Source organism: Podarcis melisellensis, assembly GCF_964234715.1.
Source record: "Podarcis melisellensis genome assembly, chromosome: 9".
Classification (NCBI taxonomy): Eukaryota; Metazoa; Chordata; class Lepidosauria; order Squamata; family Lacertidae; genus Podarcis; species Podarcis melisellensis.
In genome coordinates, this window is record NC_138541.1 from 20876512 (window position 1) to 20901284 (window position 24773).

Genomic DNA, 24773 nt, shown 5'->3' on the forward strand with positions numbered 1-24773 from the left:
TTCTCCTGCTCCTCCTAATGTAATTTGACCTTTCCACAGTGCACACATGGCAATCTCATCTCGGAGATCTTACACACTGATTGCACAACAAACAGACAGCAGAGAAAGGGGGAAGGGAGAGCTTCTTTGGTCAGTGTTTCCAATTCAGTTCACAGGAATGCCTATGGTGTCTCTGGAAACATTGTTAAGGCTAGCACAGAGCGAGGGATTTCGTAATGAACGGCTGTTTTATGGAAGCTTACAACATAAAGGATTGTTGGGGGCAGGGAGGGGGGCAGGGAGGCAAAATATCCTGAAGTAGTTTAAAAATCACACCTTCCAAGCCCTACATCCTGGAGGGTATTTACTTGAACAAAAGCAAATAGTGCAGAGTACTTTATTCACACCCTGATTTATGTACTGGGGTGGCTTTTTAATTTACAAAAAAATCAACATAGACTCATGAAGGCATCCCAGAGCTCTCCTTTCCTCTATGAAACAATCTGACCTAGATCACATGTTACAGTAAACTGAACTGAATGTACAGGTTTCTGGAGAAGAGATTGTAGCTGCTGTGCTCCTCCTGGCCTTTTTTACTACGGTGCTGCACTGAGCTAAGTTTGGTTTAGTGTGCTGTCTGAACCCAGGCTCATGGTTGAGCTCTTTCTCTGCTAATCATAAGCAAGGGATACACCTTGTCTGCAGCTTGTGGTTAGTAAGGAGAGAGTTTAGACACGAGTCCCAGTTCAGATGACACACTCAGAACAGTGTGGCAGTCAAAACAACAAGGGGGGAGGACAAAGAGGCCACAAGCTCTTCCCTGGCAGCCCAAATATTTGTGTGGTCTCGGAAGATTGACTTGCTATGTTGTGTAAACTGGACCTCTGTCTACACATGTTGGACATGGTACACAGAAAAAAACCTTAGTCTCAACATTCTCCTTTTTAAAGTACATTTATGTACTTTACATTTAAGGTATGTACACACTTGTCTTCCAGGAGATACTAATCCTTTACTTTTTAATCTCTTTCTTCCAACCACTTCACAAGTTTGCCTCCTGCTAGGACAATCTCTTGTCAATACAACCATTCCCAGTCATTCTGAAGATATAATAGAGGAAAACAGCAACCTCCATGGTGCTGACTGTCTTAAGAATTCTCTTTCTTTTATTTTGACTAAAGAATCTGACATTTCCTTCCATAAACACCATGCAATAGGCTTTGAATGTACAAGCAGTGTGTATCTGGAGAGCAATCCTTGTAGGAAAAAACAAAAAAGGAGGGGGAGGAGAGAGAGTGGAATCTCCCATAAACCACTGTTTCAAATCCTCTAAAATAGCAGTAGGCAAATTATCTCTCAAGAGAATACATTACAGATAGCATACTCTTGTCAGATCCATGGGGGAAACCCCTCATATTTTATAAGTGATATCCAGCTGAATCAGAGTAGACCCGCTGAAATTAATTTAAGTCCATTATTTCAATGGGCTACATTGAATTAAGTTCTACTCTGAGAAGACCCAATGAGATTACTACACTTACATTAGTCATGTCAACTAATTTCAATGGGTCTACTGTATGACTAACGTTGGATACAACACATGGGTCTACTCTCGAGTATGAAAAACACTAGGCTTAACCCTGTGTTTGTAGCCTTCATGATTTTGAAGTTGTTGAAAATACACTTACTAAGGATTGCAAAAGTTGGGAAACCTTTAGTCAAGGAAAGAAAGGTCCAGGTATATTTGTTATTTGCACATCTCATGCTTTTGAAAACACATTTAAAAGCATATATAATTTAATTCCTCCGCTTTCCAGATTTGGAATGAATCATTTCAGTATATAATAGGATCATCAATGAGTATTTGTGCTATGTTTTATTTGCTGCGCTATGATCTTAATGGTGTTCGTGATAATGATATCAGTTACGTGGCTGAAGCATTCAGATCAGTTTCTGCTTTCAAGCTTGCAGTGACTGTTCAGAAGCCGCCTTTGGTGCTAGAGCTAGTGGTGGTGAAGTGATTAAGAGTGTTGGATGAGGACCTTGAGCCTCTCAGGATTGTTGTTGGGATTAAGTGAGTGGGAGAATCATGTAGCCCACCTTGAGCTCCTTGGAGGAAAAGGTGGAATGTGAATGCAATAAATAAAAATCAACCAAATCTGCTCTTAGCGATGGAATCATTCAGCAGCTGACTTCATGAACTAGAATATTGTAGCTGTATTGTGAAGAGCTCAAGCTGTGAAAGCTGAAGATCCTGGTTCAGTCATGTATTTGCTCACCAATATGGCAACTGCCACGCTAAGTACTGCATTTTCTAGGCTCCTGCTTTCATTTCAGGCAACTTTTTGTTCAGATGGAGGCTGTTGTGACCCAGAACATTTACTTTGCAAAAGGAGCCTTGATGCCACTGCTAAACGCATTCTAAGTATCTTCGCATTTACCCTTGGCTTTATGATTCTTCTGCAGAGAATTATGAAGGAACAGAGGTAAATTTTATAACCAGCTTATCATTTTGAACTCTCCTAGGAATAAGAATATATTCAACACAAGGTATTATTCTGTTTAATAACATTCTGCAGTGTTGTTGTCCCTCTCAACCCCTGGCAGCCCAATTATAAAATGGAGGTTTCTTCAAAGACAGTTTTTGTACAAGGATCTGTCTCCTTCTCAGGATCAAATTCTGAGAAGGGTTTCACCACTGAACTGCTGGAGGATGCTTATGATATAGAATAAGAAAACTTATGGACTAGTTGTAACACATCAGACAAAACTGGGATTTGATAATTAATGTGGCCACTGTTTATATGGCCTACTTTTTAGATTTATTTATTTTACTAGTATATATTTGTAAAAAGAAAAGAGCCCCTTTTAGCAACCTCCCTTTTGGCAAAATTCATTATATTTCATTATACTGAATTCATCCCATTCATTAATTATATTTCCACAAATGAATATAAAGCCAGGTTTAGTCCAAACTGTTAATCTTTTAGAACACATAATCAAAACAATTATTTTTGTAATGTTATTAAATATTCTGAATTCTGTACAGAATTCTGTACCTTATGAAAATGCTCCATTTATCACCAAGCCTATTATCTTTTTATCTACTTTCTCTGACACTGATCAAGTTTGTTAATCTTACTGCATTTCTGAAGTAAGCAATTTGAGATTAACAGGACAGCCTTCTTTTTCCAATTAAAGCTAATGGTGATTTTTGCTGCAGTAAGAAGGCAAATGATGATTTCTGAACTGTCTGACGGAATCATTGATGTCACACAGCAAAATAATACTGTTAATGGTGCAATGGCAAATTAAAGCCTGTCATTTACTCCATGTGTGCTCAAGAACTAAATCCCATTTTTTTAAAAAAAAAAACATCCAGGCTTGTTCAATATGTTCCATCTCTTACTGGGCAAAAATAAATCTTTCCAAACATACCGCTTGCATGTGCAACACCATAGTACTGACTGAGTTTATGACCATTCTAACACACATTTGCACCTAATATATAGTGAAACTTTACCTACTACATGAGAGAATGAATCAGACCCTCAAGATTCCCTGGAGTAAAAGAGATCACCAGGAAATTTGACTATCTGTATGGGCTCACTACTAACATAATAGAATGTTAATGCTAGCTCAACTAAAACATTGCATAGGCTACATTTAGTACAGCAAATCCATACCCTCCAGCATCAAGGTGATCCAAATCAGGACACTCGTTTCTTTGGTCCTGGGCTCTCGCAGGAGCCAGCTGACTTATGGCAAAGCACAAGACCAAGAAACTAGCGTTTTTTGTTCCAGTGTTCTTGCATGAGCCAGCTGACTTGCACCAGAGCACTGGACCAAAAATCAGACATTCTGTGATCCAATCAGAAGTTGGGATGGCTTCTGTAATTCTAGAATGTCCCGCTTAAATTGGGACAGTTGAGCAATATGCAATACCTATTGAGATGTAATGGGAAACCATGGTTTTCCAGTATGTGAACAAGCCAAGGCAAGTCTTAGGGTTGTATGTTCTCTAGATCCATCCTCTTTTGCACCCATGATAAGATGTAAAGGTTTTGCTTCCTCTGAAACAACCACAACCACAGTTCCTTATGACATGAAATCAGGGAACTGTGGTTTAAATGAAAGTTAAAACAGCCAGGATCAAACTGGTTTCAAGTACAGTGGTACCTCGGGTTACGAACTTAATTCGTTCTGAAGGTCCGTTCTTAACCCGAAACCGTTCTTAACCTGAGGCGCGCTTTTGCTAATGGGACCTCCCGCTGCCGGCACGCCACCGGCGTGTGATTTCCGTTCTCATCCTGGAGCAAACTTCTGAACCCGAGGTACTACTTCCAGGTTAGCGGAGTTTGTAACCTGAAGCATTTGTAACCTGAAGCGTTTGTAACCCAAGGCACCGCTGTACTTAACCTTTTCCGAAAGGATTGTTTAAATTAACCACAGTTTCCAAAGTTTGAATATCACGAGGAAACAATAGTTTCAAACACAAGCTGATGCTTCTATTATCACTGTGTCTCTGGGCCTAGTTCATGTAGCAGGAACCCACAATTTCCAATTTCATCTGAACTGCATAATGCTAAGGCATTTTTTAAAAAAAATAATATTAATAATAATTTGGGCTCCTTTACAGCCATCAAGAGTTATCTCACAGCTTGTACAGACACCCTTCTGACCATGTTGACAGCTCATTTGTCTCTTATACTAAATGCATGTCTAGCTTCCATTAATTCTCTGAATCACTTAACACAAACATTGGAATGGCATAACCGATGTGATACAAGATACCTGCTCTTCTACTCAGCAAGCCAAAAATAAAGGCAGAAATCCAAACAAAGTAACTCAGCCAGCTGTTTCCCTTAGCAGCGTAAATTCCTCCTCGTCACATTAAACAGAATTTGTTGACAGAGCAATGCACATCGATCCAGAAGGCTCTATGATGAGCTCTGCATGTGCAATGGAAATGATGAGTCCCTCTGTTCTGACATCACCTCATGTGATGCTACGCTCTCTGACGCAAAGCAAACTGCTGCTGTCAGTTCCACCTGCCCCCTATTTCTTACAGGCAACAAAGGTAGGCTTAGGCCAAAAGATACAACCTTAACAGCTGAATAGAATACAGTGGTACCTCGGGTTAAGTACTTAATTCGTTCCGGAGGTCACTTCTTAACCTGAAACTGTGCTTAACCTGAAGCACCACTTTAGCTAATGGGGCCTCCTGCTGCTATCGCGCCGCCGGAGCACAATTTCTCTTCTTATCCTGAAGCAAAGTACTTCACCAGAGGTACTATTTCTGGGTTAGCGGAGTCTGTAACCTGAAGTGTATGTAACCCGAGGTACCACTGTATTAATTTTTGGGGTGGTAAAAGGACAGCAACATGCTTTTGGGATTTCTGGCTGCAGAAATGAGAGAGAGACTTAGAATAGCTCCATTGCTCTGCGCCCCCAGAAACATACAACGGGGTGGTACACTTAGATTACCCTAATGAGAAATCCTCAACCAATTTATTGTAGAGGTTTTTTCTTAATATGATAAAGTCAGAGGAAATACAATTTCCACCACAGCAGTAAAATTAACATTAGCATCTGTCACGGCCACCCAGGTCTGGTCCCAGCTCACAAGAGACCTCACTCCGTTGCAGCTTATTTACAGGAAAAGTTTATTGAAGATTTCTGCTTCTCATACAGTTCAGCATTGTGGCCGTACGTCTGCCACGTTAGACCGCTGAAGTCCCCTCTGACTCCTCCCCTCTTCCGCACCAACTTAATAGCCTGGCTCTAGACCACCTCTTCCTCTCCTTTCTTTTCCGCAGGGTCTTCCTGCCCCCCTGGGTTCCCTCTCTCCGTGACTCGCCTGAGGCTGAATCCTCTGCCGCCTCTTCCCCCCTCTTTCTGGCTTTAGGGCCGGGCTCCTCCCCTGAGCTCTCTCCACTTCCGCGCGCCTCTACGTTTGAACTTGGCGCGCGTACGTTGCTGCTGACCTTTCTTTCGACCGCTACACCACCCCCTGCTCTGCTCTCCACCCTTTCCGGCTGAACACCCTGCTCCAACCCCCTCTCTCTGTTCTCTCCTAATCCTGCTCCCTCCGAGAGGCTGACGACTCCACCCCCTTTTCTCCGTTCCGGCTGAGACGTCTCTTGCTTCCTCTGTCTTCCACTGGGCTCCTCTCCGCTTCTCCCTTCTCCTCCCCTTTGCTTGATTAAGGTAACCCCCTTTTGAGAATCCTCTGACTCGCTGCTCAGACTCGTGGATTCCCTCAGAATTCCGTCATCTTCTTCCTCATCCTTCTGCCCCTCCTCCCACTCGCTCTCCGTCTCCTCTGTCATCTCCTCCTCTCTCCCAGAAACCCTGACATCCATCCCCCCCTCGAAGCCCCCCCTTCCCCCCTCCCGCTCGCCGGGGACCGGTTGTGGAACCTGCGGCTCTTCGGGGGTAGGCTCAGGATACAGGTCGTCTACGTCAATGTTCTCTGCTGGCAGTTCTGTGTAAGTGTATTCGAAGTCGGGTTCTTCCCCCAAATGCTTCTCAGTCTCTGCTTCCATCGCTACTTCCTCCGGTGCTGCCCGCCAAGGACCTATCAGCCACCTCTTACGCCATTCCTCCTCTGGCTGCTCCTCCCACCAATAAGGGGTTTCCGTGTCCACCCCCGAGCACGATCCCCTGGGCGGGCTTGATTCTGGTGTTCTTTCCTCGGGGGAAGAGAAACCCCTGAACGTGCTATCTGACAATGTGGGTGTGAAAAGCCAGTCATCAAAGTACTCAGCTGGCATGGGTCTATGTGGGAAAAGTGCATGGAACTCTTCTTTCAAAAGGGGTTCGTCTAACTCGTAGCCTGGCACCCAACTATTAGCAGCGGCTGGTGTGCCCTCCCTGGCGAGAAAATATTCAACTCCCTCCTCCCCCCATCTCGAGTCCAGTATCTCTGTGACCTCGTTAAGAGGTTCTGGTCTTGGCGATTCCCCCCTCTCAGGCGCCCTCCTACGTGGCTCTGGGGGTGCTCCTGACTCTTGAAACCTGTGTGGGGTTTTGTAGGGAGTGAGCACCGACCTATGAAAGACCGGGTGCACCCTGGAACCTTCCGGAAGGGCTAGACGAAAAGCCACCGGATTGATCTTAGCCTCAACTTGATATGGCCCTAGCTGCCTGTGTCCTAACTTCTTCTTGGCCAATGACCTGGCCGGCATCGCGTGGGCTGCTAACCACACCCAGTCCCCAACCTGGATGTCCTCTCCCGCCCTCCTGTGCTTATCGGCCTGCACCTTATACGCCTGTTTTGCCAGCTCCAAATGTCTCCGCAGCTCCTCGTGCACCTCTTGCAACTCCGCTGCAAACTGGTCGGCATCTTGAGGCCCCCCCCCTCCTGGTGCCGCAAATCTCGGGAAGGTTCTGGGATGACGGCCATTGTTCGCGAAGAAAGGCGTCACCCCGGTGGAAGCGTGTTTCGTGTTGTTGTAGGCGAATTCAGCCATCGGCAGATAGTCCACCCACGCCGCAGGTCGCTGGTTGGCGTAGCACCGCAGGTACTGCTGCATGATCGCGTTGACCCTCTCCGCTTGACCGTTGGTTTGTGGATGCCTCGCCGATGTCAGGTTGATTTTGACGTGCAAGATGCCCAGAAGCTTTCGCCAGAAAGTGGAAACAAACTGGCGCCCCCTGTCGGACAAGACGGACTGCGGAAGTCCATGCACTCTGAAGACGTGATCGATGAAGAGCTTTGCGGTCTGTTCTGCCGTCGCCACCTTGGCACAAGGGATGAAGTGCGCCATCTTGGTGAACAAGTCCACCACCACTAACACCGCCGTCTTACCTCTGGAGCTGGGCAGGTCTGTAACAAAGTCCAACGCTACCCTCTCCCATGGTTGCTGCGGTGTCTCCAGCGGTTCTAGCAATCCCGCCTGCTTCTGGTGCACTGGTTTGGACCTCTGGCAGATATCACACCTGGCGACGTAGTCCGCCACCTCTCCTCTCATCTGGGGCCACCAAAAGTCTCTAGCCACCAACTCCATCGTCTTCTCTTTGCCGAAATGGCCTGCACTAGGGGCGTCATGCAACTGTTGCAGAACCTTGGCTCGAAGATCGTCGGTGGGCACGTAAAGGGCACCCTTACGAGTCAAAAGTCCATCTTGTAATTGAAACTCATCGTTGTGTCGCGACCCTCCGCGTAGCTCCTCCATCTTAGACTGTGCAAACTGATCCCTTTGCAACGCGCGTCGCACCGCGTCCAGGTCGACTGCGATGGTAGCGCACGTCCACGCCTGCGGTGCGAAAATGTGCTTTGCTGCGATTGGAGCTGCTTCCTCCAAGTATTGCGGCTTTCGGGACAGCGCGTCTGCAATAACATTGGAGTCTCCTGGGATGTATTCTATTTTGAAGTCGAAGTCCGCAAAGAACTCCGCCCAGCGCATGTGTCGCTGGGTCTGCAACTTAGCCGTCCGCCAATACTCTAAGTTCTTGTGATCCGTGCGGACCTGCACCGTGTGCTTGGCTCCTATTAAGAAGTGTCGCCACGCTTTGAAAGCTGCATGAATGGCCAACAACTCCCTGTCCCATATGGTATAATTGCGCTCCGTCTTGCTGAGCTTCCGGGAGTAGAACGCACCCGGTCTCCAGTTGCCTTGTGAATCCTCTTGCAAAAGAACGGCCCCAACCGCTCTGTCTGACGCATCGGTCTCTACCCGCATGGGTCTGCCGGGATTCACGTGGAGCAGCTGCTCTTCGGAGGCGAAAAGACCCTTAAGCGTCCGGAAAGACCGCTCCGCTTGTTCGGTCCAGACGAACTTCTTCTTCTTGGAACTGAGGGTGTCAGTGATCGCCGCCGTCGCGTTCGCAAAACCTTTAATAAACTTGCGGTAAAAATTGGCAAAGCCGATGAACCTCTGGACCTCTTTCCGATTTCGAGGGCTTTTCCAGTCCAACAGCGCTTGAACCTTAGCCCTGTCCATGGCCAGTCCCTCGTCGGACAACTTGTAGCCAAGGAAATCAACCTCTCTGACATCAAACTGGCACTTTTCCAACTTGGCGTACAGCCTGTGTTCCTTCAGCCTCTGCAGGACCTCCCTCACGTCCTTATCGTGATCCTCCGGCGATTCCGAGAAAATCAGGATATCGTCGAGAAAGCAGACACACTTTTTGTAGAGGAGACCTGCTAGCACGTGGTGCATAAATGCTTGAAAAACGTGGCTGCCATTTTGGAGGCCGAAAGGCATGACTCTGTATTCGTATGTGCCCAGAGGGGTGAACATGGCGGTCTTCCACTCATCTCCTTTCCGGATGCGGATGAGATTGTAAGCTCCACGTAGGTCCAGCTTGGTGAAAATCTTGCCCCTCCTGACGGTCGCTAAAAGGTCGTCAATCTTGGGCATGGGGAAAGCTTTGGGCTTAGTCAAGCTGTTGATGAACCTGTAATCCACTATAAGCCTTTTTTGGGGCGTGTCCTTCTTCTTCACAAAGAAAACAGGGCTGCCTCCCGCTGCTTTAGATTCCTGGATGAAACCGCGCTTGAGGTTATGGTCTATGAACTCCCGAAGCTCTTGCATTTCGTCCTCCGACATGGAGTACAGCTTGGCAGCAGGCAATTGCGCCCCTGGCACTAAATCAATCGCGCAGTCGTAAGGTCTATGAGGCGGCAACTTGTCAGCTTCCTTCTCACAGAAAACCTCCAAGAATTCCTGGTACTTGTGAGGCACTGTTTGCACCATACCCAGATGCAATGGCTGCTCAGCTTCTCCTCCCTGATCGGTCTGAAAGCAATGCTGAGCACAATACGATGAACAAAAGTTGATCTGCCTCTGGTACCACGCAACCGCGGGACTGTGCCTCTCCAGCCAACTCATGCCTAACACGATGGGCGTGTCCGATAAGTGGGTGACATTGAAACTAATAAGCTCTCGATGGTTGCCAATCTGCATCATCATGGGAGGGGTTTGCTGCACCACTTGCCCCCCCAGCAACTTCCTGCCGTCCACCGTGACCACGTTCAGAGGCGTCGTTGCAGGCAGGAGCGCCATGTTGTGCTGCTTAACGAACTGCAGTCCCATGAAGTCGGCGTTGCTTCCCGAATCGATCGTTATTGGAACCTCGAGGAGTCTCCCATCAGGCAACTGGAGTGTTGCTGTGAGCAGAACTGCCGGTTTGGGAGGCAAAGGGTCCACGCTCTGCAGTGATGCTGGGGGCTTGTCTACAGATCCGCCTGGCTGAGCCCCAGTAGCTCTGCTTCCAGCCAGGCACTGTCGTTTCCCTGAAGCTGCTCCCCTGGTTGCACCTCTGCTGTTACAGTTGCCAGCGCTGCAGTGTGCTTCTGGAGCCTCTGGGGGCACTCTTTCGCCATATGGTGCGCACTGTCACAGATGTAACACTTCCTGGTTCCTCTAGGAGGCTTCGCTTTGGCTGCACCAGGGACAGGGCTCTGGGATGGCTTCTGAGCCCTAGCACCACCAATCTCCATTGGCTCCTCTCTGTCCTTCCCCATTGGCGAGGGGTGCGTACGGCTGAAGTCCCTGTGCACAAAAGGGAGAGTCCTTGCTTGCGCACGCGCTTGGGGCCCGTCCTCCTCATGCCACGGACGCCCCTCATGTCGAATTCCAAGAGCTAAAGCCCGTTGCACCACGTCTTCTAGGGTCTGGGGTCTGTCCCCCCTAGCGATCTCATCCTTGATGGGGGGGCTCAATCCCTCCCAAAAAAGATCTCTGACCGGCTTACTGTCCTTTGGCCAATCTAAGGCGGTGAGCAATGCAAAAAATTTAGAGTGGTATTGGCGCACAGTCGCTTTCCCCTGCCTCAGCCCGTGCATTTGACGGCGCGCAATGTCCACATCCACAGAGGATTGAAAACAAGAATCCATCGCTTTGATGAACGCAGTTGAATCGCGACGGGCCGGTCCATCTTCGCGCCACAAATTGCGTAGCCAAGCCCTGGCCTCCCCATGCAGGTGCGAAACAATGAACCCCACTCTCTCCTCCTCATCTTTAAAATCGTGACGGAGTAAGTGCAGTGCATATACAACGTCCGCTCTGAAATTGGGATAGTCTTGCAAGTTGCCATTAAAATGCGGAACTAGGGCACCCCCCCTCTTTCCAAGCGCAATGCCCTCCGCTCTGGATCCTGGGGCCCCCGCCTTGTCCGCGCGCTCCCACCTTGCCTGCAAATCCTGGCACGTCTTCTCCAAGTCGTCATTCTTCTTCTGCGAAGCAATGACTGCCGATGTGAGAGCGGTAACCTGATTCCGCAATGCAACCAGCTGCTCCTCAGCGCTCATGGCTGCTCCCGTTCGTGAGCTTCGCAAAAAAAAATTTTTGCTTTCAGAGAGGGGACTTACTGTCACGGCCACCCAGGTCTGGTCCCAGCTCACAAGAGACCTCACTCCGTTGCAGCTTATTTACAGGAAAAGTTTATTGAAGATTTCTGCTTCTCATACAGTTCAGCATTGTGGCCGTACGTCTGCCACGTTAGACCGCTGAAGTCCCCTCTGACTCCTCCCCTCTTCCGCACCAACTTAATAGCCTGGCTCTAGACCACCTCTTCCTCTCCTTTCTTTTCCGCAGGGTCTTCCTGCCCCCCTGGGTTCCCTCTCTCCGTGACTCGCCTGAGGCTGAATCCTCTGCCGCCTCTTCCCCCCTCTTTCTGGCTTTAGGGCCGGGCTCCTCCCCTGAGCTCTCTCCACTTCCGCGCGCCTCTACGTTTGAACTTGGCGCGCGTACGTTGCTGCTGACCTTTCTTTCGACCGCTACACCACCCCCTGCTCTGCTCTCCACCCTTTCCGGCTGAACACCCTGCTCCAACCCCCTCTCTCTGTTCTCTCCTAATCCTGCTCCCTCCGAGAGGCTGACGACTCCACCCCCTTTTCTCCGTTCCGGCTGAGACGTCTCTTGCTTCCTCTGTCTTCCACTGGGCTCCTCTCCGCTTCTCCCTTCTCCTCCCCTTTGCTTGATTAAGGTAACCCCCTTTTGAGAATCCTCTGACTCGCTGCTCAGACTCGTGGATTCCCTCAGAATTCCGTCATCTTCTTCCTCATCCTTCTGCCCCTCCTCCCACTCGCTCTCCGTCTCCTCTGTCATCTCCTCCTCTCTCCCAGAAACCCTGACAGCATCATTAGAGGGGATGCTATAAAGTACCCTTTTTATTGTTCTTTTTTCTCTCACAACTGTACATCTTTATTTATTATTTCCATTTCCCCTTGAATTATTTGAAACTCCACTTTTCTCATCAGCAGCCTCTTGGAGTGTGTGCATGCCTTCTAAGAGACACTATACAGGACCTGGGTTCAAAACTACAATGGAGTGGTAATTTCCCCCAAATAGTGTGTGGTACCTCCAGACCACATTTCTGGCAGGGATGTGAAAGGAACTAGTAGACCATTTAACGAAACAGACAAATACAACTAGGACTTATTTTGGGGAAATGTGCTGGTATATGATCACGACACCTGCAAAGCACTGACCTCCAGAAAACAGGAACATACTTCTTTGTTGCATATGTCACTCAAAAGTCCAATGTTAACGATCCCATGTAATAGTAATAACAATTTTGTTCGATCAGATTGTAAACAAGACAACTGCAGTTTAGAAATAAGCACTATATTAACCCTGTTTTTACAATTATGCTTCAAGAACACTTAAACACATTTGGGTGAAGTACATAATCAGAGAATATACTGGCTAGTAATCAGGAAATGCTTGCTTTCCTAGAGCTGATATATTAATGCTTTCCATGGACTGCTTGCCAGCTAAAGACTGGTGCAGGTGGCATTTTGCCCTGGAGACCAAACACAGCTGCTCTGGGATTTTCCCAAGTTCTTGCAGCCAACTGTCCAAGGCACCAAAGCCACTCTTCAAGCTGGATCATTGCATGCGGCTGGGACAGTCGGCTGCCACCTTATTGCAGACAGAAAGAATGAAGCAGACACTGTGCTAGGATTAAATAAGCCGTAGCTTTTATTCACTCATTAACATAACTTGCAACTTGCATGCAGGCAAGCAATGAGATTAAATTCATTCTATGATCAAGAAAGTTGGTTTGGCTGTTCAAGAACACTTGCACCCCTTCTCGCTCTTCCCTTCCAGTGTGGCCCAGTTCAATTCTGAGCTGCTTCCTTCTGGACAAATCTGCCCTCTCTGTAAAAAGCAACATGGTGTTTCCCAAACAGCTGCCACTCAAGACACTGCTGCCACCCTGGTGTGGCCCCCAAAAGGATAATGGAATCTCTTGCCTACTGATTCTAGACCTTCCTCCACGATTCATCTCTTGAGAAGCTCCACTGAACAGTCAGCCAAACTGATATAATTCCTTGCCCTCCGCCCCCTGTAATGGCATCCTAGGGAAGACCAAAAACACACCTGGCCACAGTCAATTAGGTACTGCAAACATATTGCTAGGCTTCAATAATGTGACCTGGTCAATGTGCTCATCATCAAGGAAGGGTACATGGGAGGGTTAGGTGCTACCTCAGGGGTCAGCAAACTTTTTCAGCAGGGGGCCGGTCCACTGTCCCTCAGACCTTGTGGGGGGCCAGACTATATATATATATTTTTTTTGGGGGGGGGAATGAATAAATTCCTATGCCCCACAAATAACCCAGAGGTGCATTTTAAATAAAAGGACACATTCAACTCATGTAAAAACATGCTGATTCCCGGACCGTCTGCGGGCCGGAGTTTGCCTACCCATGTGCTACCTGAACAACTCCCAACTGCACTGTTGAGGGTGGGAAATGCTCTTTAACATCCCTGTTGTCTTATTTCTCACCCTTTGGTCTCACGTTAATAATAATAATAATAATAATAATAATAATAATAATAATAATAATAATAATAATAATAATAATTTATTATTTGTACCCCGCCCATCTGGCTGGGTTTCCCCAGCCACTCTGGGCGGCTTCCAACAGAAATGAAAAATACACTAAAATGTCACATATTAAAAACTTCCCCGAACAGGGCTGCCTTCAGATGTCTTCTGAATGTCAGGTAGTTGTCCATCGCCTTGACATCCGGTGGGAGGGCATTCCACAGGGCGGGCGCCACCACCGAGAAGGCCTCTCGCAGGGAGGGAACCGCCAGAAGGCCCTCGGAGCTGGACCTCAGTGTCCGGGCAGAACGATGGGGGAGGAGACGCTCCTTCAGATATACTGGACCGAGGCCATTTAGGGCTTTAAAGGTCAGCACCAACACTTTGAATTGTGCTCGGAAACGTACTGGGAGCCAATGTAGGTCTTTCAAGACCGGTGTTATATGGTCTCGGCGGCCGCTCCCAGTCACCAGTCTAGCTGCCGCATTCTGGATTAGTTGTAGTTTCCGGGTCACCTTCAAAGGTAGCCCCACGTAGAGTGCATTGCAGTAGTCCAAGCGGGAGATAACCAGAGCATGTACCACTCTGGCAAGACAGTCCGCAGGCAGATAGGGTCTCAGCCTACGTACCAGATGGAGCTGGTAAACAGCTGCCCTGGATACAGATTTGACCTGTGCCTCCATGGACAGCTGTGAGTCCAAAATGACTCCCAGGCTGCGCACCTGGTCCTGCAGGGGCACAGTTACCCCATTCAGGACCAGGGAATCCTCCACACCTGCCCGCCTCCTGTCCCCCAAAAACAGTACTTCTGTCTTGTCAGGATTCAACCTCAATCTGTTAGCCGCCATCCATCCTCCAACCGCTTCCAGACACTCACACAGGACCTTTACCGCCTTCACTGGTTCTGATTTAAAAGAGAGGTAGAGCTGGGTATCATCTGCATACTGATGAACACCCAGCCCAAACCTCCTGATGATCCCTCCCAGCGGCTGCATGTAGATGTTGAAAAGCATGGGGGAGAGGACAGAACCCTGAGGCACCCCACAAGTGAGCGGCCAGGGGTCTGAACACTCATCCCCCACCACAACTTTCTGAACACGGCCCAGGAGGAAGGAGCGGAACCACTGTATGACAGTGCCCCCAGCTCCCAACCCCGTTGGCAAGGAAACCCTAGCCATCATGATAATGTCCCTGTTCTCCCCTAATGCCAAGCCCCATTGGGGCTGCTGCTTCCTCACTGCTGTCACAGTCACATCCCATACCACGATCTGCACTACAGAGGCAACTCTAGCAAAACTCTTCCCCTTACAGAGGGGCTAAATACAGTGTCTCCTAATCAGATACTCTTAAGTTTTGTTTTCTTTCTTATCAAAGTTATCTTGCATTATTGCATTTATAAAAGAATTGGGCAAATTCATTTTGTGCATTAAACTTTGGAGCAGACATTTTAATTTGTTGATTTTTACAATCACAGCATACACACTTGCACATACAGCACTGACATTCCAGAAAACACTCTTCCATTCCTATCATAGAAGTGCTCAGTGGGGGCTTCCAAGTAATAAGGAGTTAGAAGAACTGGAGTTTCTACTTATTTATTCGAGTATGTCTTGCCTCATGGCTGGATGCCACTTTTGAGTTAATTAAAATGTTACTTTGGCATGTGTCCCACATTGAGGGGATTCCAAAGAGTGAATATTAACCTGAGATAGAAACTAAGATTGAAAGTGCCAACCTTTGCCTGCAAACGCAAAGCAGTCTGCTGACAGGGCTGAAATTCCTTGAGCCAAGCTGAAGTAGAATATCTAGTGCTTGGTCAGCAAGTGAGACACACTTTTCCAGCTCAGCTTAATGAGTAAAAAGGCTATGACCATCCATATCTCACATTTACAACTTGTGTTTTGCCTCAAAGACTAAATAAAAAAATGAAGTCATATGGACTTTTACAAAGCTGCTATAAAATAGTGGTAAGAGTTTGAACAACAAAGCAGGAGGTCTTGGATTCTATTTCTCTCTCATGAGGTAGCCTTAGGCAAGCCACCTTCAGCACCCCCCACCCCACCCCAATTAAGTGCTTTGCAGTGTCCTATCTTAGGGGATACTTTCCACTACTGCAAGAATCCCTCGTATGTTTCAGAAAATTATAGGCTACACTGTAGGTTCCATTCTCAGTTGGCATTGCACTGTTAAACCTCACTGCTTGTTTGCATATTACTCTTATTATTAAATTCCCACTATCTACACTTTCTGGAAACAGCTGAAGACATCTTTGTTCCGACAAGCTTTCCTAGCTGGGTGAATAGATCTCTGACATGTTTTTCTCCATTTATTTCATTTCAATTCATTTGCCATTATTTTCTGAGCTGTTTTTAACTGTGTTGATTATATTGCGTATATTGCATATATTACACACAAACACAATGTAATGGATGTAGCAGTGCTCTCATCCCTCAATTTTAGTGTATTTAATGCAGTCCCATCTGGGGCCAGAATCTGTCCTGCTAATTCCTTGCTATTTCAGGGGAATCAAGACCCGCTGGCCATGTTACAGAGGTGGAATAGTTGTGAAGAAGAGATTAGGCAACACCTGCCAGTGCTATCCTAGGATTTGCAAAGTATTAACCAGCTGCTAATTCCTAAAAGAACTCATCTGCAATTTTAAAAAATGAGAAGCAAAATGACCTGAGTAAAGGCACAGAAAACAGAGTTGGCTTCTGGCAAGACTTTGTGTTTGTGTGTGTGTGTGTGTGCGCGTGTGTGTGTGTGCACGCAATTCACTTTTCAGAGTGCTCATCTAGACCAATCAACAAAAGGTTTACTCTGCTATTTCGGATAAGAATTACCGTAGTTGCAGCTAAGTGTCATTTCTGAACAGAGATTCTGAACTTTAGACATTTCCCCTCTGGCTTGGTAAAATCATATTAACAACATTTATTTACTTTCAATTTGTTGGTGAGGCTTGGGTGTTGTTTGTTTGTTTACTATAATGAGAGAGAGATTGAGAGAGAGAGAGAGAGAGAGAGAGAGAGAGAGAGAGAGAGAGAGAGAGAGAGAGAGATTTGAATCTTTTCTTGGCTTTGAGATGGTTTTAAACAGATGTTACTAGAAAACATCAGCATTTGGCAGAATCTCTGATACCAAAGCAGCCCGCGTCAGAAGCAGGCTTACTGTTACTGAAATCTGGGACACGAGTGCTCTGTTTTGCTAGGACTCCAGATCAAGATGTGGGGACACTGAGGAAGTATGAAATCTAGGATTCTCAAAGTGGACTGGCTTATTTAGGAACAACAAACAATTACCGTATTTTTCCTTCTATAACACGCAGATTTTTTCTCCTAAAAAGGAAGGGGAAATGTCTGTGCGTGTTATAGAGCGAATGTGTGGTCCCTGGAGCCGAAAAATCATGCAAAAATCAAATTGCGGGGCTGCACGCTGCACGGAGAAGCAAAACCTGAAAAGAGGAAGCGGCTGGTTTCCTGCATTCTGCCTCAGGGTCTTACTGCCCACCCTCCTCTGTTTCGTTGCTGTGTTTGCTGAAACGGAACAAAGAGCAGGGAAAGCCCCTCCCCTCCAGGCAAGCTCCGGTGCTGCTGGGGGAGAGGGAGAGAGAGGGGGGAAGGGAGAGAGAGGGGGGGAGGGAGAGAGAGGGAGGGAGGGAGAGAGAGAGAGAGAGAGAGAGATGGCTGGCTTGGGTGGGGGGAAACTTTTGCCTTCCTTTCCTCCAACCCGTTAAATCCCTCTCCTGCATTCCTCCCCTCCAGGCAAGAAGAGGGGAAAGTGTCGTCTCTGTGCTCCGGTACTGCTGGGGGAGAGGGAGAGAGAGGGGGGAGTGGGAGAGAGAGAGAGAGAGAGAGAGAGAGAGAGAGAGAGAGAGAGAGAGAGAGAGAGAGATGGCTGGCTTGGGTGGGGGGAAACTTTTGCCTTCCTTTCCTCCAACCCGTTAAATCCCTCTCCTGCATTCCTCCCCTCCAGGCAAGAAGAGGGGAAAGTGTCGTCTCTGTGCTCCGGTACTGCTGGGGGAGAGGGAGAGAGAGAGAGGGAGGGAGGTGGCTGGCTGGCTTGGGTGGGTAGGTGAGGGAAAACTTTTGCCTTTCTTTCCTCCAACCCGTTAAATCCCTCTCCTGCATTCTTAGCCAGCTGCTTCTCTGCACACCCCTCTAATGTCCCTTCTTTGTTTTTCCTTCGCTCCCCACTTAAAATGTGGTTACAAACCATAGATCCACATGGATCCTCAGGATCTTTGCATTGGGTCACCCCAAATTCACCATCAGATCACATAGCATGTCCATGGCTACAGCCTGCCCCCCCAAAAAAAATCACGCACCCACTGTTGCCTGGGGCTGCAATGGTGCAAAAACGTGGTTAAAAAGCATGGATCCACATGGATCCTCAGGATCTTTGCATTGGGTCACCCCAAATTCACCATCAGATCACATAGCATGTCCATGGCTACAGCCTGCCCCCCCAAAATCACGCACCCACTGTTGCCTGGGGCTGCAATGGTGCAAAAACATGGTTACAAAGCATGGATCCACAGGAATTCTCAGGATTTTGGCATTGGGTCATCCCAAATTCACCATCAGATCACATGTCTGTGGCCACAGCATGAAGCCCAAAAATGATACATCCACTGTTTCATTCAGAATGTTTTTTCCCTTGTTTTCCTCCTCTAAAAACGATGTGCGTGTTATGGTCAGGTGCATGTTATAGAGCGAAAAATACGGTAATTATTAGAGGAGAGTGCCTGTCTCTCCAGTACTTCTTTCATTGGCAAAAGAGCAGTATTTGTATCACCCACTTTCTCAATTAGTACAACACACATCACCGAGATGCCTTCTTGCTTATGTGTAGATGTCTAGCTTGAGGCCTCTCCCTTAGTTTCATGGGACTCTGTTGCTTCACTTTCCCGTTGTTCTAGTTGGTACCATACCTGGATGAAATGAAGCTCAGACAGCCAAGTCATCTCAGTTTCATCTCTTGAATCCCTGCGTGGGCCCAAGAATTACATGCAAAATTTTCATCTCCACCTTGGATACCATGCTCAAAGGCTTAGTGATGGCTGCTTAGAATAAAACAGCAAAAGCCACACATCAATCACGATGTGCCAAAGAAAAGAGCTGCAGAGAAGCACGGTGGCAACATTTGACATTGTGCCTATTCAGCATATCTCTGCACAGCACACACTTTCTACTACCCACCCTCCAACCTTCTTTTCCCTTTCCTTGAAAGTGAAACAGATTTCTTGCCCTTTGGGCATTGCTGAAATGGGCGTGAATAAGAATTTTTGAGTAGGGTTCAGTGTCCTGGATAGCACCATATTCCTATCCCAAGGGGGGAAATTGCCAAAAGCTGTGGCTCCCTCAGTCTGTTTCACTCCACATCCCATCAGCCCCAGCCAGCATGACCAATGCAAAGGGATGATGGGAGTTGTGGTCCAACAACATCCGGAAGACCACTAGTTCCCCATCCTTGTTCTATGAATTTCTCACACTCCATTTACTTCTGTTCCTCATTATTGCCATTAAAGCCCAGCTCCAAAAGTGTTTAAATAAACTGAAAGTATAAAAATGTTTATGAAAAAATAAAATTACACAAATGACAGCGGAGCAAATCTACTTAATTTGCATAGCATACTGTGGTTTTCCATATCTGATAACACACAAGCCTATATACACTGTGGAAGATATTCTTAAAATGGAGGCAATGTCCTATTTAGAAGATAAAAAAATAAAATGGCACTAAGAAGCAGCTAGACTCGATTACATAAGTTGCTGGATGTTTCTGTCACACACACACACACACACACACGGTCACAAGCTCCTTCACTTTAGTCACATTATATTTATTCATTTCAACAATTTGTATACCACTTCATCATGCTCCTCTCACTCAGTAATATCCAGGAGATCCAATACAATTCATATATTTATATCACACAATGTTATACAGATAGGCTGATCTATTGGAGCCTATTGGAGAGTTGAAGAGGCTGTCCTTTATTAATTGAGAAGGAGCAAATATGTGTTTTCAAACCAATGAAGTATAAATCTACTTTCCCCCCTCAGGACATTAGCTCAGAGTTCAGCCTGCTTTGTCTCCTCACCAACAACATTTGAACATCTGATATTAACATTTCAATTCATTTGGCAGTCATATTGGCTTTTGTACAACTCATTTGTGAAACTTCTTTATTACAGCAGCTATTGATCACTTGCAAAATCCCTGCCGATACTGCAATAGCAGCCAGTTGCAATCTGCTCGCTTTGATACTGGCAACTGGATGAAATTGAGCAGAGGAAAATTTAAGCTGAACATCAGGAAACATTTAGAAACCAAGGTCTATTAGCCACTGCAATAATTTCCCAAGGGAGCCCCAGAAGATTCAATGAAGTAATTTAAAACTAGAATGCACAGAGAAGGAGAGAGGGAAACCAACACAACACAAATCCTGCACTGAGAGAAGGAGGGTTTGTACATGCTCAGTTTATATAAAAAATGTAAAGCAGTTTCTGAAGGTCTCTTTGAGCTTCTGGCTTAACTTGATATACACAGACGGCATGCAGGTGTTAAAAGCTGTTCTTGAAAGTGTCTCTCACCCCCAATCAAGCTTCCTCCACTATAGCTCCTTACAAGACTTTTGTTAAATTCAGTATTTCCTAAGAAGCGAGTCTTGCTAATTTCAGCAGAACTTGGTTCCAAGTGCCTGCACTAAAGGGCTTCACCAGGGGGCCACTTTGCCCACAAAAACATGGACAATGCCAAGTTGGCTGCACCAATGCAACGTACACCCACTTCTGCATTGTCTCATTGCTAAAAGCTGGTCTACTGGCACATTGGCACAGAACCAGAAACCACCACCATATTCAAATGTGATCCACAGCAGATCTACAAAACTGTAATACAGGAGCATTGGCAGTGGGGAAATGGACAGAGATGGCTAAGAGGATACTGGATAACATTGCTTTCTTATGGACCATCCCAACCCACTCTATGGACAATGGGGAGAACCAATATCAGCACAATCCTAAACACTGACTATACACAGGTAAGCAGTTAGGTTGGAGCATGAAACTGAGAGGCACAACAGAACAGCCCTGCAACTGAATCAGTAGAAGTTCCTAACATACAAAAGGTTTTACTGCCACTTTTAGCAGGGTATCAGTCACTTTTAAAAGGAAAACAAAGGAATCAACTGTGAAGAGCATAAGAAGAGCACTGATGGAGACTAATGACCCATCTAGCTGGGTATGCTGATTCCTACAGTGACCCACCAGATGCCTATGCGAAGTCGAGAGGCAGGGTTTGAAGGCAACATCCTTTCCCATGGTTTCTTCCATCAGCTGGTGTTTACATATGAAGGGTCAATATAGCCATCCGAGGTAAGGGCAGATTATTTATTTAGGAATTACTGCGGATTTCCCCCTCCTCCTCTTCTTCATTGTTTTATGCATATCTCATTACAGCCTCAGAAATGATCTGTCTACAGGAAAATATAGACTCCAGAGCCATGATTTAAAAACTTAATTTCCCACCAGGAAATTCACCCCATAAATCCCACTGGAATGAATGGAAGCTACACTCTGCAACTTTTACAAAACTGCTTCATTTCAACAGGGTTTCTGCAGAAGAACTATCTGCTGAACGGTGCTCTCTGAAAGGCATGCAGTGGACAAAGCAAATGCATTTCCATTCAGATACACAACCAAAAGAAGAAGACAATGAAGATAGAAAGATCAAGGCACAAATCGTTTCATGCAAATTAATGACTGGGTGGGAAAGTTTTCTCTGCCTAGGGCAAAATCGGGTTCTTTAACCAAGCACAATTCATTAATTCCCTTGGCAACGTTTTGTTGTGATTGTTTCTTCCTTTCCCCTCATTTGTTATTTCTTTTAACATTTTTCTCTTTTTTGTTATTAAATGTCTTCTTTCATGACAATCATCATTTTCCTTTTTCCATGGAAGCAAATCACCAAAGCTGCAACCCAAATGCCTCCTCCCTCTCCTCCTCTTAAGCTAGACTGTGCATGGTTTTGTAGGCTCAGGCCACCTCTGGGTCTCTCCATCAGCACAGACCTCTTCTTCTGCCCACAGAATGGGTGGATGAGTGGAAGGCCACTCTCTCAAGCTGGCCCTGGCCTGATCTGCCTCCCACCCTCCACCACCTGTCTGCCCCCCCCCCCGCCCTTTCTGGTGCTGCTGCCTCTTTGAGCTACCAAGCTGGGGATGCACTCATGGCTCCATACATCTTCAGTGACAACAGCTGTTTGGATTGATGTTTAAGTGTGTGTGCTGGCCTGCTGGATTTGGGGAATGGCATTACTATGCACAGGTTCAGTTGTGAATGGAAAACTTGCTGGGGCAAGGACCAACCTTTGCAGCTTCTGTTTACTTTGTAAAACATTGTGTGCATTGATGACTTGATGAAAATAATATCATTTGCTTAGTGGACATCCTTATTTGGCAGATACAGGTGACCTTTGTCCACATAAACCATCAAGAAGATGTTTACTATATATACACGCAGCCACATGCACTCAAGACACACACACACACACACCAATCATCTGGTTCTCAAAAGTCATGCAGAACACCTTGTTGCCCAGCAAGATGAACACAATTTTCACCACAATGAACAATGACCCCACCATCATGTATTTCAGTTTACCAGGTACTCAATAATCCCTCCTGCACCATTTCTGCAGTCCCAGTAAAAGAGTGCATAGGTAAAGGCAAAGGGACCCCTGACCATTAGGTCCAGTCACGCACGACTCTGGGGTTGCAGTGCTCATCTTACTTTATTGGCCGAGAGAGCTGGCATACAGCTTCCAGGTCATGTGGCCAGCATGACTAAGCCGCTTCTGGAGAACCAGAGCAGCACACAGAAACGCCTTTTACCTTCCTGCTGAAAGGTACTTGCACTTTAATGTGCTTTCGAACTGCTAGGTTGGCAGGAGCAGGGACCAAGCAACGGGAGCTCACCCCGTCGTGGGGATTCAAACCGCCGACCTTCTGATCGGCAAGTCCTAGGCTCTGTGGTTTAACCCACAGCGCCACCCGCGTCCCACAAAAGAGCGCATAGAAAAGGTTTAATATTCCACTCTACATGGATGGTGGGTTGTGATCAGCACACTAGGTTACAGATGGTGCAGGCCAGAGGAAGTGAGGACATGTGATAGTACAGGAAGCAGTGGAGAGGGAAGATATCAAAGTTGCAGAGGAATGCATTTCAAGTCACAACACTGCCCTCCTTCATGGACAAGTTTTTTTGTTTTGTTTTTTCATTTTTACCCCAAAGAACTGCTTAAGCAGTCTTGTGCACTATTGTCAGAAAAAAGATTGTGAAGGCTATTTTAAGCTGACATTTTTATTCTCCCAAGCATTTGGACAGCACAAATGGTTTGGCTTCGAGTCCTTGTTTCTGGTGTTCATGCACATGCTGGAAGAGGATAGATATTTTACATTCTTAAGTGAATCTTTGGATGAAAACTTTTAGTATAGCTGTACCTGTTTTGTTCAAACAGATGCTCTATTTATATTGCATTTCTGTATTTTATTGTCTTGTAACTTGCTCTGGAGCTCCTTTAGGGTTTGTGAAGTGATATATAAATTTAATTAACTAAAATAACTAAGGAGCACCTTTGAAGAAACTGGTTATGTTGCCCCATAGAAGAGCAGTTCTGTGACTTGACATAGGGCCCTGATGAAACAATTCCTGTGCACTTTCGTACCTATAGAGCAAATGTCTTTCTGTCCCACTCAAGGCTAGTCTAACATAAAGAATAGAAATATACAATGGACTGAACTACCCCTATTCCAATACAATAGGGATCAGAATCCTTTTTAATGTCCTTTGTGTTATGTACAATAAATGTTTTATGATCACATTGCATCAGAATTCCTGTTAAAACATTCCATAAATGTTTTATGATCACATTGCATCAGAATTCCTGTTATTTTGCCATTGTTATTTGTACCTACCAGTAACTGGGGCATCTATATCCAGCAAGTTTTTTTCCTGGCGGAGAATTGAAGCACCCTCTGTTATTATTCTCAAAGCAACACTCTCTTCCAGCCTTCCTTCCTTCATAAGGTGTGCCTTTAGGATATCCACACGGGGCTTTCCATCATTGTCAAACACTTCCTTTGCTGTGAGCCGATGGCTTGGAGGAAATGGGACAGCTGCAAGAACAAAGACAGATGGATTCAATACACCAAGCAAACCCATTAGTCCCAATAAAAACAAAGTTTTTTTTAACTACCGGTAACCAATTTGGTTTTCATAAACTTTCCATATTTATTAGACTGTCAGGCAATAAGACTGTTTCCTCTTGTAGTCAGTAGGCTTCTTGAGCACTTATGTATACTTTGTAATCCCTAGCAATTTAACTTTAGTTTAAAATCTTAACTAAATCCCATAAGAATAATATTTTCTTACTTATACCCCTCCCACTTGACTGGGTTGCCCCAGCCACTCTGGCCGGCTGCACTCATCCCACCCTGCTCTCACGCTGAAAAGACATCGATGGCTAGCCCATGCATCTTAGCAAAGGATCAGGAAAGACAGAAGGTGCATCCTTTGCAAAGGTTCTAAACCTTAATAAAAAACCACTCAAGTTCAAGATAGGTAACTGTGGACTTTCCTACTGTGGACTTTCCTCTTTCCCCTGGGCAATGCTCCCCTGGCAATGCTTGGCTCTACCAAAGGATATTTCTGCAACCACACAAAATGCAACCAAGGTGGTAAGTCACAGACTCTACAGGATGTAAGGCAACGCTAGCAAAAAACCAATAAGTGCAAATACACCGCTCTTGAGAAGACTTGTAAACTATATAAACAATTATAGACCTGCAAGGGGAAGAGAAGACTGAAGGCAGGCATGAGAACAAATAAGGGCTATCATGCAGAAGTTATAGCCAATGTGTTTGCTGTTGATCCACAGAGCTGGGCTAGAGCCCCTGGATGGAAATAACAGGGAAACAGATTTTGCTTTAACACTAGGAGAAG

At 46.3% G+C, this 24773-nt stretch overlaps 1 protein-coding gene across 5 annotated transcripts in view; it reads right to left on the reverse strand.

Moving 5' to 3' along the window:
* Positions 1–24773, reverse strand: part of PPP3CA (protein phosphatase 3 catalytic subunit alpha) — a 189333-nt gene that overhangs the window by 81151 nt on the left and 83409 nt on the right. For all 5 annotated transcript variants that reach the window (XM_081925077.1, XM_081925075.1, XM_081925074.1 and 2 more), the window contains exon 2: positions 23747–23947. In XM_081925077.1, the coding sequence (XP_081781203.1) occupies positions 23747–23947 (201 nt within the window). The remainder of the gene's footprint in view (positions 1–23746; positions 23948–24773) is intronic.